Source organism: Drosophila persimilis, unplaced genomic scaffold, assembly GCF_003286085.1.
Source record: "Drosophila persimilis strain 14011-0111.01,24,50 unplaced genomic scaffold, DperRS2 tig00000000-arrow-pilon, whole genome shotgun sequence".
Classification (NCBI taxonomy): domain Eukaryota; kingdom Metazoa; phylum Arthropoda; class Insecta; order Diptera; family Drosophilidae; genus Drosophila; species Drosophila persimilis.
In genome coordinates, this window is record NW_020825288.1 from 11,260,443 (window position 1) to 11,274,990 (window position 14,548).

The 14,548-nt window shown below is 48.3% G+C and overlaps 2 protein-coding genes across 2 annotated transcripts; one reads left to right on the top strand and one right to left on the bottom strand.

Annotated features, from left to right (window-relative positions):
• Positions 1-4,331: 4,331 nt before the first annotated feature.
• LOC6587670 (glutaredoxin domain-containing cysteine-rich protein CG31559) lies at positions 4,332-9,507 on the bottom strand. Its single transcript, XM_002013247.2, has 2 exons — positions 8,593-9,507; positions 4,332-4,805 (listed from the first exon to the last, which is right to left on the bottom strand). Exons 1-2 carry the CDS (start codon positions 9,505-9,507, stop codon positions 4,332-4,334), a joined length of 1,389 nt encoding a protein of 462 aa, XP_002013283.2.
• Positions 9,508-11,375: 1,868 nt separating this feature from the next.
• On the top strand, positions 11,376-13,905 carry LOC6587698. The gene is made up of 5 exons (XM_002013248.2): positions 11,376-11,562; positions 11,621-11,983; positions 12,049-12,501; positions 12,561-12,713; positions 12,771-13,905. Exons 1-5 carry the CDS (start codon positions 11,376-11,378, stop codon positions 13,880-13,882), a joined length of 2,268 nt encoding a protein of 755 aa, XP_002013284.1. The 3' UTR covers positions 13,883-13,905.
• Positions 13,906-14,548: the final 643 nt, after the last annotated feature.

The following is a 14,548-nucleotide window of genomic DNA, read 5'->3' on the forward strand; positions in this document are numbered from 1 at the left end:
ATAAGAATCAAGAGAAAAATCTAGCAGAGAAAATACCATTTCCAATTGGTCCGAGCGATGATACTCTCCCGCCTGAGAATACACATAGGTTCTTTGTCGAAGTTGAACTTGTATAGAAACGCAGTTAATATGAGATTACATCCTATCATTATCATTAAGTTGAAGTGGATGCAAGCTAAAGTCTTTTCTTTTAGGACACAGCTAATGCATCCGTTGGTTAGGGTATACCTTTATACAAAGAAATTGAAAAATGCTACAGAATGAATCAAAGTGAAAAACGAATATGTGAGAAACAGCGACAGAGCAACAGAGCAACAGACATGAGGGACTCCGCTCGACTCCTCTCTCTCGATGTGTGTGCTGCGTCCGCCTAACGAGCGAATCGTGTTCAATAAATATTTACCAGTCAGTCAGAGCAACAGTGCACGAAGAGCGGAGAACGACAGGAAAATAGGGGACCAGGCAACGAGGTACTACACTCGCAGAGATAGAAATTTCTTCTGGGAGAGACAGCGTTGAGACGCTTTATGCGGGCAGGTGCCCCAACCCCAGCCCCAACCCAATGCAGAACACAAAAAAGGAAGGGAATACAGCCAAAGTGACTGTGGCAAATCCGTGCCCCAGGCCCGTGCCGTCCATCAGCTGCTTGCTTAGCTAATACAGCCGAACTTCAGCTGTTTCTGTTCGGGCAGCGCCTTTGCATCCTGCATCTATACGGAATCGCGTCTATGAAATATTCAGTCATTTACAGCTCACTCTGGAGAATTCGTTCATGATGTTCTGTTCCTGCTGCTGTTGCTCCTGCCAGTTGCGCCCTGCCTTGATCCTCTTGCTGGTTTTGGTTCTGTGTCTGTGTCTGTGTCTGTTTCCCCCATCTCCATCTCCATCTCCACCTACCAAACCGTGCCTCAATTTATGAGCGCCCAGTGTGTGCTTTAATAGTTCGCAGCTGAATTAATTGGCTGCTGCACAAGTAGAACAAGATGGGACAGCGATAGATCCAGCTTCAGCTTCAGCGCATATATTTACCATATATCTCGCACTTGCCATTAAAATAATTTAATCAAAATGTTGTTCAACCCGCCCCCGCTCATCGCACATCGGCCCATCGTCCCACAAGGAGGAGGCGAAAGGCGAACTTTCGATAAAAGCGGATGGCTGCCGGGGTGTGATATATCTTTATAGTACATATCGTGTGTGTGTGGTGCATGTATGTGTGAGGGCGGGGTGGGAGCATACCCGTAAATTTTAATCAATTCTTTGCTTACTTTTGCTATCTCTTGGCCGCACTTTGCCTTTTTATTTTATTTACTGCTCAAGGCGCATTACTCTCGAATTGTTATGCCCTTTGTTCGCTTTATTTTTTGGTGGTAATATAAAGATACGACATGAGCATTGACTGATGGCATATTTACTGAATGCTTACTCAAAGGTTGCAGGGAAAGGGTATTTCTTGTTCCGTATAGTAAAGCACAATTCTATCGCCTGCCACATACTTTTTTTTAGAGCAAACAACTGCAGAATCGCACGAAAGGATCCGGCTGATTGTAACGAAGCCAGATTAAAACTTATGCACACACTCAGAGTAGACCGTTGAGCAGAGAAAAGACGGCTCTGGCCAGCTCCCTGTACGATGGGACTCCGCTTAGACTGGTGCCCCAACTGTGCTCCATAATGTGAGCTATGTTAGTTTTATGGCAGACAACTGGCAAATGGGTTAGGTTTGGGCTACGCCCAGCCAAATGACAATAAAAAATGTAACTAACCGCTGCGGCTGCCCCGACAGCAGCATTGTAAATGCTTTATGAGCCTTTGGAGTGCCATAATTTTCACTTAATAATCCGTTGAGTAGCTGCCCGTGATTTGTAGCCCAGCCAGCCCTACCCGATTCGTCGAGAGAACAACAAAGAGTGTAATGAGCTGGCTGTGGGATGGGGTACGGTGCGGTGCGGCGCGGTTGCCTCCGTGGCCGGAGGCAGGCCAAAACAATTTGAAAGTTTTTGCCAAAAACATAATGTGTGGCTAATTTTATTTGTCGCCAATTGGGAGCGATGCGATGCGATGCGATGCTGCCGTCCGCTTGACACACTAATTTATAGTGAGCCAGAGCTCCCGAAAACACCTGTGCCCGAGAGTATGCAGCGCTTTCGTTTTCAGATGCTCTCGTACAATATTTCCGGACCATGCCACAGACTCCATTCTGAAAATGCCAAATAATACTGCACACACCCACACAGAGAGGGAGAGAGGGAGGGCACAAAAAATGTTTAATGACCAAATTGCACATGAAATTGCGCGCATAAACTAATTACCGCGGATAAAGTTAACAATGCCAGCGATTCATGGCAATGCCTGGAACGGGTACTCTGCTCTACACTGCTCTGTCCTGGTATTGGCTTAACTGCCAGGCGACAGCGACCAGCTGCCATTATGTGGCACAACGGAACTCGACTCAAATACAGAGCGACAGGACAGGGCCCCCAGGTCTCCCATCGCATACCGTGCTGTGTGCTGTACGGTGCTGTGGTTCCATCCAGCTGTGTGGCCACCAGACGACACTCACATGACGCCACCGTTTGCCAGCATTACCGGTATTTACAATATATATATTTTAATATTTTTCGGTGGCTCCTCGCACTCTCTGTTCTCGGCTCCAAGGACCCCGATCACGGACCACGACGACGACCCCAAACCCAAAGCCAGGCAGAACTCCAATCCGAGCACCACAACCCCTTGGAATATTGTGTGTTATTGTGCCAAATTGTTTATGAAAAATTGCGTATGACGACGCCGCTGTTGGCACATAAATCAAGCCGCCTTGGCTGAGGATTTGGGCCAACAGCTCGACGGGTCGCTCGGTGGGTCGTTCGGTGGCTCGCCCGACGTATCCGTGGGTCCGCTTGGTAATTACAATGTAGCCGCCTGTGAATTTAACGATCTGGGGGGCCAGTCAGGCAGCGGAAGCATAACAATTTCAGCCATGCAATGCCTCGTCGCTGCTGCTTCTGATTCTGATGCTGAGGCTGGGGCTGAAGAGCCCACGAAAGGGTTTGGCTGGTTGTTTTTCCTTCGCTGGCTGCCGGTCAGTTCGGTTGGTCAGTTGGTTTCTGGCTAGCTTCTGGCTTCTGGCGGCTTGGTAGGTTGCTCAGTGCGTGAGGGTGGCATGTTAACAAAAGTGTGAGCCAAGTGGAAAATAACATTAAAAGGGGCTATAACAATAACTAACAAAGACACCAAAAGCAAATAGCAACGGCAAATGGTTGGGGCCAGGCTGACTGGCTAACTGGCAGAAAGGCAAACGTAGACGTCCCTTCCGACTCGAGCAGGGGCAGGCCGACAAAAATTAAATGGCGCGAGAAAATTGCATGGTCGGTGTGGTTCAGAGAGAGAAAGCGAGAGAGGGAAGGAGAGAAGCTGGTTTACATAATTGCCAAGAGCCATGGAAGCCAAGAGAATGGAATAGATGCAGGAGGGCCGAGTGGAAAGCAATCATGGCGGAGTTGAAGCTTACTTACCCGTACACACACACACACACACACGCACACACAAAAATACCCCGATACACTTGTACATGGCTACATGTCCTTGCCCCTCCATAATATTAAACTATTTCCTGAAATGTATACTCTGCCTCTGTCGCTGTTTGGCCCGCATTGTGGGGGCATAGTTTTGGGTGCTACTGCGCTTAAGTTAGTCTATAATTCACTTTCACGGACGCCAAAGAATAATGCCGGGGCTGCTGTTGGAATCAAAGGTCAGTTTTGTCCTTTTTGCTGTTTCCAGAATTAAATTTCTACCCAAAATAACATCCTATACTATTCAAAACGCATCAAGCCAAAAAGTATGCAATTCAATCAGCAAAGGAACAAAATTAATTCAGAGTCAATTAGGCGGCATGCCATACAGAGTTTAATGGAAATCCAAATCTGAATGCAGTTTTTCATACTTTGAGGTTCAATGGAAAATGAATCAAAATTGTAGCTTCAATCAGCTTAACAGCATTTCAAATATTTGCGAAACATTCAGGGAGAACTAATTATATGTCAGCTTTGCTGTGCAATCAGGACCCACCTATCTTAGCTCCATCTCCCTCTGCAGTAGGAAAATAAGCACACAAGAAGGACATATTCTTTTTAAACTATTTACTACTTATAACTAGAATATGCTGCTTGTTGTTAATTGCTGACTAAGCTTAACAGGGCTTACGATTAGCTTGATTTACACACAAATAATAAAGGCTGAGCGGATATAAAATGCAGAAACACTTATGAGCTATACAGACAGTCCGCACTCCAGCTCCGGATCCAGTCCAGTCCAGTCCCGGGCTCTCCTCAGCAGTTGTGGCACTTGACCAGTCCTACCTCGTCGCAGTTCATGCATTTGAGGGCCACGAACTCGGCCGTAAAGTGGTTCCGGTGAACGGACTTCTTGGACCCGTTGCAGGAGGGACAGGGCAGCAGGCGGTAGCCGCCGCAGGTCTGGCAGGTGTAGGTGCTGGAAATGGACTTGTACGGCTTAAGTAGCTGGCGAAGCTCCCCGGACTCGTTCAACCGCTCCACTGTGTCCGCGTCGCCGATGTGCTGGCCCTCGACATACAGCTGGGGCACTCGGACATGGGAGGTCTGCATGCGTTGGCGCATCTCGGCCTGGTACTCGACGCTCATGAAGACATCTCGCTCCTCGAACTTGATCAGCAGAGTGCGCAGAATCTGCTTGACATTGGCACATTTCGTGTAGGTGTCCCGTATAATGCCCATGCTGGTGGTGTAGAGCACCACTTTGCCCAGGTCTTTCTCTTTGTAGCACTGTGGGTGGATAGGAGAAGAGGTGGAAAAAGAGCAACAGATTAGTTCGAGTTCGAGTTCGAGTTCTGGTTATTGCCGGAGTCGAGTCGAGTTGACGTTGACTGGGTCGGTGGCTAAAAGCAGGCCACCAAAAACTGGAAATTGGCGCAACATTCGCCACAGAGCGCGGATTTCAGTGTTTGTCATGGTCATGCAAGAACGGCATGTCCAAATTGGGTCTCTGGTTTGTGAGGATGAAGGCCAGGCCAGTCTGAAAAAAGAGACAAAAGCAACGCGGAAGAATCGCCGACTTTAAGCTGCGATAGACTATTACAGACAATCGATTTCAATCTAAAGGCAATGACAATGCCAATGGCAACGGGAAAACCAAGAGGACTACCGCCTAATGATGCAAAACTCATATTTGATGCAAGAATTAAGTAGAAATCAGGTCTTGCTAGCAAACAGGAATGCAATTCGGGAGAACTGGTTGGGCCTCATGCATGGAAAACTTCAATCTTAGGCACAGCGCACTCTCCAAGCCGTTGGGTTCATTAGCTTGGAGTCACGTAACCACCAGCCAGCAGCCAACTCTGCATGTCACTCAAAATCCTATTAATCAATACAATTAAGCAATAATAGGAAAACTGCTAGGCAATCGACAGGCAGCAGCAGCAACAGGCAATCGTACTCGTACAATGGAAATCTGGAATGTTTTCCCGACAATTTATGATGTCTTATTTTGTAAGCCTCAACCGGTTCGGCTCAGGGGGGGTTCGTTCATTTCATTTGACAATTAACATTTCCGTTAGTTGGCCAACTTTGGTGGCGTCTGCTTTGGCTAATGAACCGAGCCGAACCGCACCAAACCGAACCGGGCGGACAGAGCTCTGGTATCAATGAACTATGCAGCGTGGAGTGGGCAGAGGCAGTGTGGGGTTCGGAGTGGTTTGGGGGGACTGCAGCATCCCCAAACCGGTGTGACGAGAATTTGCATTGCAATAGAAAGAAAGAAAATTAATAAGCAGGCGAATGAAAAGAAATGAAGAGAGAAAGACAAACACGGCGACAGAGCCTGCGCCGTAGAGATGCAGATAGAGAGACAGCGACAAAGTGCAGCTGCATGTGCCGTTGTCAGCGACAAACGCGAGAAAAATATTTCATGACAAAATCAAAATCAAGAAAAAAAAGTTCAAAGCCACGCAGCACGAACCAAATCAACAATAAACAACCAAACATCCAGCAAGCAACAAACAACAAACGAGCTGCGGTCAAATGGAAAGTCAACTCCAGGCCGGAGCGAAGTGAACGTCGCCGCTAAGCTGTTTTTCCAATTCAATTTCAGCAATTGTCTGCCCCGTATGTCCCTGGCACTGCCACTGCTGCACTGATGCACTGCTGCACTGCTGCATTGGTGCAGTGTCTGCTGGAGAAAACTAAACTCCCATTGCTATAAGCGGGTCCCAGCCAATACTGTCTGTTGGGACAGTGGTTCAATGTCAACTCTTGGCTATAATTTGCATTGCCAAAAACATAAACACACCGGCAATTAACAATTACCACACGTGATTTGCACGGCTAACCTCGGCGCGACTTTTGTCGAGCTGCAGTCGTCGTCGCCGCAGTCGACTCAGAAGCAGCATCAGCCACAGCAGCCACAGTCGCAGCAACAACGCAGCGCGCTGCTCTGCTACATATTAATGGACAAAAGAGAAAGCAGGTCACTTGTATGGCCAATAGCCAGCAGCGAGCAGTCGGAGCAGAGTGATTGCCAATCGAAGAGTTGAGCAACACACATCGAGGTACGAGGCTAATGCCAGTGATGCCTCAATCCATGAGGTTGTTGTTGCGACTACGACTGCTGATGCTTCTCGAAGGTGACAAAGTGAGTTGTGCTTTTTGTGTGCAAGCACCATCAATTTGTAGCCATCAAAAATCCGTCGATTGCTCTAATTAGGGCTTCAAGCGCCGAAGGGCTAAACAATCGGCCACGATACGAAACAATGCCAGATGCCAGTCAGATTTTCACTTTCGATTTTTACTGCTCTGCATACGAGAGTGGAATGGAATGGCCTGGAATGCCAGGCCTGCATTATAATTAACAGCATCTCACTTTTCCTATTGTTGGTCTCTGAATGCTTCCTACCATCCATCCGAGTGTCTGAGTATCTGGCTGGCTGGCTAATTTGCATGTGAGCCGCTATAAGGCCATAAAACATATCCATTCATTTAGCATCTACTTAATTTATGCCGATCCGTTGTGCTGTTTCTCGACTTTCGGTCGAAGGCGGGCCAACGCCAACCGTCACTCCGTCAATTCATCAGGTCTTGCTCCATGGCTCAGAAAGTGAAAAGCAAGAAAGCCACAAGCAAAACAATTAAAATGATCTAAAATCTGTTCATTTAATTAGATAAAGGGAAATTTCTAAGTCGCTTTGTGCAGAGGAAATCAAATGAGAGCAGCCGCCAGACTAATAAAAATTAAAAAGCATAAAAATAAAAATAAAAAAAAAAACAATTCCAAGCCGAAAATGTATTTATGGACTATTGCCGGAGCAGAAAAGATTTCTGCTCGAGTCATGGTTGATATTAGGAAATGGGGGAAAAGCGCTTAAGCGGGCGGAAAAATGGTCGAGTGATAGTCCATCAAATGGGAACAAGTTCCAGCTTCAGTTTTGAAAGATCTTTGGAACCCAAAATGGGGAGTCCCAAATGATGCCATTTTAATTCGAAACCTTGGCAAATAAAATATCAAATTTTGGCTTAATCTTGGCATTCAGATAGAAAGCTCTTCAGGTGAATAAACATAAATCTATGATATCTGTGATTTATCAAGCGATTTCTTCATTTCTTCATTAACAATTAATGATCGTTTTATGCAAAACTAGTTCCCAGAACACGCCTCGGAAAAAAAGAAACTAATACAATTTCCACTTTTACGATGACAATTCCATTCAGCACCGTTGGCTAGCTGTTGTTTTGTGCGCCCCAACCCAAGCTGCCCAACATGGCCAACATTAACTGTGATTAGTCGTGAATCCAAGCCGAAAACCACGCACCCAAACTACAGAGCAATCTCTGCGAAAGAGCATGGAAAGATACAGGGAAACGTAAATGTTGCTAACGTCGCTGAGTCGGGCCGATGCCGATATCTGGAATAAGCCAAGCCAAGCGCTATCTGAGCAAGTAGTAAACGCGCGCTAAGCGCATACAAAACGACGAAGACAACGACAGCATAGCATAGCACAGCACAGCACAGCACAAAATAAGCCACTTAACGGTTTTCATTATAATTGAAGAAGAAACTGAACGAAGAGACGTTGAAAGCACAGCTCGTGTGTGGAGCCACCAGGCGGACAAGCAGGCTGGGGGCAGGCTGGGAGGGGGACAGCAGTTGCTCATTAGATTACGGCTAAAATGAGCGGGTTGTGAGCCGTCAATTCGAAATGTGAAAGATATTGAAAAGCTGCTCTGACTCTGAGTCCACACATCGGCATCGGCATCTTCAATTGTTGGGTAGCACTTTCTCTGAACGAGACGTGTGCACAGTGGGATGGCAGACAATCGGCGGAGAGATGCTCACATCGCACCGAGGGATTGCATAATTTGGCCGGTCCCGGGCAGATGACTCAATGGTGGTGGGCAATCATGCAGACGAGACGTTGTTGACGCCGACACCGTGGGAACTGAATAACTCTGAATAACTGAATACCTGAATGCCTAAATGTCTCAATTCCCTGCATATTCATATCCATATTCACATATTCACATATGTGTGTGTGCTCATGTTCATTCGACCTCGACTCACCTTGGCATTGGGCTGCTGCTGGAGCTGCAAGAACGTGGCTATTCCATTGCGCACACGATTTTTGACGCCTCGCACCGTTCCCTTGGCGGAGCGAATGGTAGACTGGGTGGAGCTGCTGCCACACCGCACATCCCGGTAGCCGGCGAAGAGATCTTGCTGTTCCGTTAGGCTCGCGGCCATCTCCGACTCGTCGCCGTCGACGTGACGCGCGAAGCTGCTAAAGTTCTCGTGCTCGTTAATGTGAAAGCTGTAGTATTGATCGTCTGCATATTTGTAGTGGATGTTGCTGCTGCCACTGCCACTGCCACTGCCCCTGCCATTGGTGTGGCTGTGGCCGTGGATGTTGCTGGTAACTGGCAGAGATTGCGAGGCGGCCTCAATGCTGTCCAACGACTCCTCACCGGTTTGCACAAAGTTGGCTCTCTCCACGGCTGCACGCAGCTCCTCGATTTTCTCCTCGCTAAGCGACTCGCGGGACAGGCGCAACGACATCTTGCCCGCTGGCATTGGCTTGTCCTTGACCTCGGAATCGGCATCGGCATCGGTATCGACATCGGCGTGGGTAGTGACGGTCCCCGTGTACTGCACCACGTACTCCTCCGCACTGCGCCGATCCCTTATGTCCCGCAGCAGGGAGTCCGGCAGCAGGGAGCCCAGGGATCCCAGCATGCGTATCGACTTTTGCCGCTGCCGCTGCAGCTGCAGCTGGCCGCTGGGCTGGGAGGCCGCCTGACGCACGTACTCCGTGCTGCTGCAGTTGAGGGAGTCACTGCCCAGGGAGGAGGGACCACTCTCCTCGCTGTCGTCGGTCAGCAGCGATGCGGGCTTGGCCGGAACGCCGTTGCTCTCCAGATCGCTTCCGTTCCCGCTGTCCGCCCGCTCGCAGTGCGTGGCGTACTTCTGGTACTGATCCATGTAGCAATTACCCGGATTGCTGCCACTGCTGCTGCTGCTGCTATTGCTACTACTGCCTCCTACTCCCGTTGCTGTGGTTGGGGGCGTGGCGACCACCATGATTACGTATACTTATGTTGCACGCGGCGGACGGAAGACACTGTGTATAAGGGGGCACTGTGCAACACGCGGCTGCCTCTTCAGTCTGGAGTCTTCTGGTCTAAGTTTGAGGCTTTGATTATTTGTTTGGCTGCCAAATGCAAGCGTTCAATGACTCTGACTCTGGCTCTGACTCTGACTCTAACGGACGTTGCACCCGACGTCGCATGTCTTTATGCTTCAGCTCTTGTCGTTAGACTGGCTGGCCGGCCTGACTTTTTCTTGCAGCTCCAACGGAGCTGCCGCTCAGATCGTGGCTCTCACAGCACCTGCCAAGACAGAGCGAGTCTCATGCATCGTTTCTCTCTCTTTCTCTGTTTAGGCCATTTCTCCAGCCCGAATTCAGCGCTGGCTCTCTCTCCAGTCATTCAGCAACTGCCGAGCTGGCTTGCTTTCTTTCTTTCACCCGATTGCATTAGCCGCGCGTTATTAGATTTTGTAATTTTAGCGCCCGTTTCTGTTTCTATATCTTTGTATTTCTATTTCCAAATTGTTTGTCATTAGTGGCGAAGAAGTTTCTGCCCGCTTCGCAAAATTACCAATTGGACTACAAAGGCAGACGGGGACGGTTACGGGGAGCAGCATGACGCCTGCACGTGACTGTGACGCTATTCCGAGTGGCAGCCTGGGGAAGAGTCAACTGATCATGTGGCCAGATTATCCATGGGGTATGGAATAGTTGGTTGCGCCAGAGAACCGTACGAACACAAATTAGCAGAGATTCTAGCAGTGTTATATGTTTACCAACACCAATTAAATAATTATTTCATCTCTTTGATAGAACTTGACCTACATAAATGAAGATTTGATTAATTGATCAAGGTGAAAAATTGAATTGATTTTTCGCACATAAACTCTTATTTCTTTGTTATCGAATCCGTAAATTTATCATCTTTATTATTTATATCACAGTATATATAATCAGAATACATTTAATGTGAATGCAGCGATTATTGTCGCGAGTTTGGTATTTTTTACCTTTTTGTCGGAATACGAGCGGCAGACACTGGCACGAATATTAGAGAATTTTCCTTACTGATAGAAAAAGTTGATTCATTTCATTCAAAAGAACGAATTAACAAAAGCCACAAAACAAAACTGTGGCTAAGAAAAAACTTACTGGAAATAACTACTGGAGCTGCGGTGCGGGGTCGGTAGCAGGCGTTGGGGCGCATTATCAGCTTAGGGAAGTGCGGAAAAGATACTAACTATAAAGTTTTTGGCAGAGCTGTACAGCAGCAGCATCAGCAACCGCACAATCAATGCAAATGCCAAGTTTGGCTGACTGGGGGTTATCTGGTGGCTTTTCCGAAATCAACCAAATATCACGTATCACCACACAGCACCCGGAGTGGAACGAAGCGGAGCGGCAGTCACAGCGTTGCAATCGAAGCCACAATAAAGAGTTGCATCTAATTGACAAAACGGGGGGCCGGGTCGTTATCAATAGAGAAAGAACAATCGAAGAATCTATCGGGCAAACTGACAAATTTCACAGAATTCCGATGCCATGAGCTCGGCATGGTCTGGTCTGCCGAGCGTGTTTATCGCGAAATTTGATGTCTGCAGAATTTGGCGACCGATAATATCATCTGGTCTGGCACCATGCTCCATGCCCCGATGAGTGTGGAGTGTGGCAGATTGCAGCGCGTGACATCGGTGACATATATAAGGCCGAGATGCATTGAGTTGGATTGTATTGAGTCTTGACGTTTCAGAACTAGAGGAACATGGCTGGGAGACAAGTGCTGTTCTGCTTGGGATTATATATTTTGGTGGCTTCCGCTCGTGGATCATGCTTCGACGATGATGTTCCCGCGTGCGCACGGAGTCGCGACAGCGGCATGTACTTCCTTTTCAAGAACGAGTGCGATCTGCGCAAGGCCCAGCGAGGCAACCTAATTGGTGCACCCTTATGTGAGTAAACTACAGCTAGCTCTAGCACTGCCTCTATTTTATTGTCTATTTTCTCCAGATGATGTGACTCTGCGGCACTGCTTCCCCAATTGTGACTTCCAGTGCGGCAATGGATATCAGCCATTCTGCGGCGTCAGTGCGAGCACTGGGGAGCGCAGGACTTTCAGGAACCGATGTGAAATGGGACGCAGCTCGTGCTTGTTGCAGTCCGACTGGGCGGTGTACAGGTGGGGCGTGTGTCCCAAGGCCAGCAGAGAGACTCTGGCACAGCATACATCACCATACGTGGGGAAATACCAGCGTCCACAGCCAGTGCCTTGCACCAGGATCTATCGTCCAGTGTGCGCAGTATATGCGGGTGTAAAGTCTACATTTTCGAATGAGTGCTTGGTAAACGCCGAGAACATTAAGACACAGAGAAGTAGGTGGCCCGGTGTGTGTTTGCCAGTTGCCGGTTTGAGTCACTTATGCGTTTATGTCCCACAGATTGGCGCATAGTCTCCGAGGGACTTTGTGGCGAGGACAGCACCAAAATGAAGCACAGTCGCAAATATAAGCCAAGGGCCAAGCCAAAACTGGAAGCGGATCGGACCAAGCGCAGTCACAGTCACGGCAAGAACTCCAATCAGGTGGAAGACTTCCAGATACCCGAGGACGCAGTGCAAATCTATGCCCCCTCCACATTCCACACCCAGTTCATCAGCAACACAGGCACCATGGAGAAGAGCTACTCCCTCCCAGCTCGCAAGCCCTATGTGGTGTCCGCGCCAAAGGTCCGGCGAGTCTATGGAAGTGCCACCACCGAAGGTAATGCTCCCAAAAACTCCATAAGGCCGTGCGTGTTTAGCAACGAGCCTGTGTGTGGCAGCTTCAACGGCGAGAGACGCACATTTTCGAATGTGTGTGCTCTCATAGACTACAGCCAGAGCGTCGGTGACGGTAAGGCATTTGCATGAGGATTTGTGGCCGGACTTTAATGATTTCACGATCCTCCGCAGCATGGTCCATTTTACACGACGGCTCCTGCCGACGCTGTAACAAGTCCTGCCCCTCGGTCTATCAGCCTGTGTGTGCCAGTCGGAATGGCATAGACCACACAGTAATAAATGAGTGCTTTCTGGAGAGAGTGCGTTGCAAGGATCCCAGAATTGGTAGGTACCCTCTATCGAAGCAGCCTTGGACAGAGAATAAGCATACTTTTCTTGTAGTTTGGAAGATCATCCACAAAGGAGAGTGCGTAAAGTCCAGGGCAACGATCAAGCCCAAGGCAGCTACCACGGAACGCGGTCACAAATCTTCTCTGATTCCCCGTATGCTGTATGCCACCAACAGGCGAAATGCCTCCCGCCCCTCTACTACCACCACCACCACCACCGGGAAGCCTCTGGCCAGCCTCCAAATAACGAAGACACCAATAAACCCATACAAGCCGCGCCAGCAGTTCAGGAAATCGTTTAAACCAACGCCAGCATCTGAGGAATACAACAATCGCAAGATTCGCAAAATAGAGTCGGCCAGTGCCGGCTTTGACCCCGTCCCTCGATCCAGTTATGCGCAGCCAAGCGAAGAAGAGTCCGCTTCCAGCCTTTGGTCTTCAAATGACAATTGGCTGGTGCGAAAGACCCTCGACAACGTCAAGGGTTACTTCAGCAAAAAACCATCGACCTTCAAAAAGGCGCACAGCGAAAAGTATCCGCAATATTCCTGGATTAAGCCGGGGGAATCCTCGCCCCTAGCAGAGCCACTTGAGGCGACGACCACAAGCAGAATCACAGCATCGCCGATGCCGCCTACTCTGAGCATTGCCTCGGCGGAACTATTGAATTTGGATATTGGGAACGCTGCAAACCTCTACGAAGATGTAGATCCACAAATACTATTTATGCTGACCACCGCTGCCGCCACAAGCACAACCACAGCGACACCAGAACCCATCGAGACCACGACTGCACCGACTACCACCTCTGACGCCACGAATCCTCCTGACCCAACAGAAGTGTCTACAACAGCGTTCACATCTCCAGAGGCAGGGGAAGAAACGACAAGCGAGGAGACTACCGTAGGCATAGAAGAGACTTTTGCCACTACTGCTGCCACATCATCAGCCACAATAGCTGAAGATCTCTCCAGCACAGAATCTGGAAGTGAGTCGAACGACGAGGCATCAACGGAAGCCTCAACGACAACCCAGAGCAGTGATTACACGGTGGAGGAGCCGCTATCCGAATCAAGTGGACAAACCTCCATCTACGGTCTTGATAAGAACTCGTTGATCATGCGTTTGTTACGCGCTAGAACAAATCAAAATGTGTTAATTTAAGACTTCCATTCAGTGTTAAAATTTTCGCGCTAAGTTAAATTGTTGTTTAAGTCTGTTAAATAATATTTTTAAATACTAATTAATAATATTCTGTTGATATGTTGTCCTCCGTTCATGGAAAAATTTTCGTCACGATTTGAAGCCATTAAACAGTTGCCAGAATTATTACACATTATATTTGTAGTTAAATTATCTCAATCGATAATGGGATTGTTTCGATCAGCAAAAAAATATACAGAACGCGTGAAAATTTGACCAATAAAGCTACGGTCTACCCTCAGCCAAATAACATAAGTATTTAAGACACCTGTAAAACGACTGGTTCACCGCCATCGGCTGAGTGATGGCCACGGGACTATGACTAACCGCACGGCAGCGAGGACCTTGAGCATTGAATATCGGAGCAGTGATGGCAGTTTAACAATTTAGTTGCTAGTTTTGGCAAGGTCTGGATTACAAATAGGCGCAAAGGTTTTTGACATGTAGCTTTGATGAGCATGTACCCAACAAAAAAAAGTGGCCTTTCATTCGAAAGTCGACCAAAACGGAGGAACAGGAAGCAGCACTATGCCTACACATTGCCAAACACACGGCGATTGCGACAAGTGATCATATGTCAAAGTTGTGTGCGAGCAGTTTTCAGCTTGCAAAGCTGCTGAAAGTATT

Coding starts and splice junctions, on each gene's coding strand:
- LOC6587670 (XM_002013247.2), bottom strand. CDS start 9,507: ATGGATCAGTACCAGAAGTACGCCACGCACTGCGAGCGGGCGGACAGC. Junction 4,806..8,592: donor AGCAGCAGCCCAATGCCAAG/GTGAGTCGAGGT, acceptor ATCCACCCACAG/TGCTACAAAGAGAAAGACCT.
- LOC6587698 (XM_002013248.2), top strand. CDS start 11,376: ATGGCTGGGAGACAAGTGCTGTTCTGCTTGGGATTATATATTTTGGTG. Junction 11,984..12,048: donor GAACATTAAGACACAGAGAA/GTAGGTGGCCCG, acceptor TATGTCCCACAG/ATTGGCGCATAGTCTCCGAG. Junction 12,502..12,560: donor CAGCCAGAGCGTCGGTGACG/GTAAGGCATTTG, acceptor GATCCTCCGCAG/CATGGTCCATTTTACACGAC.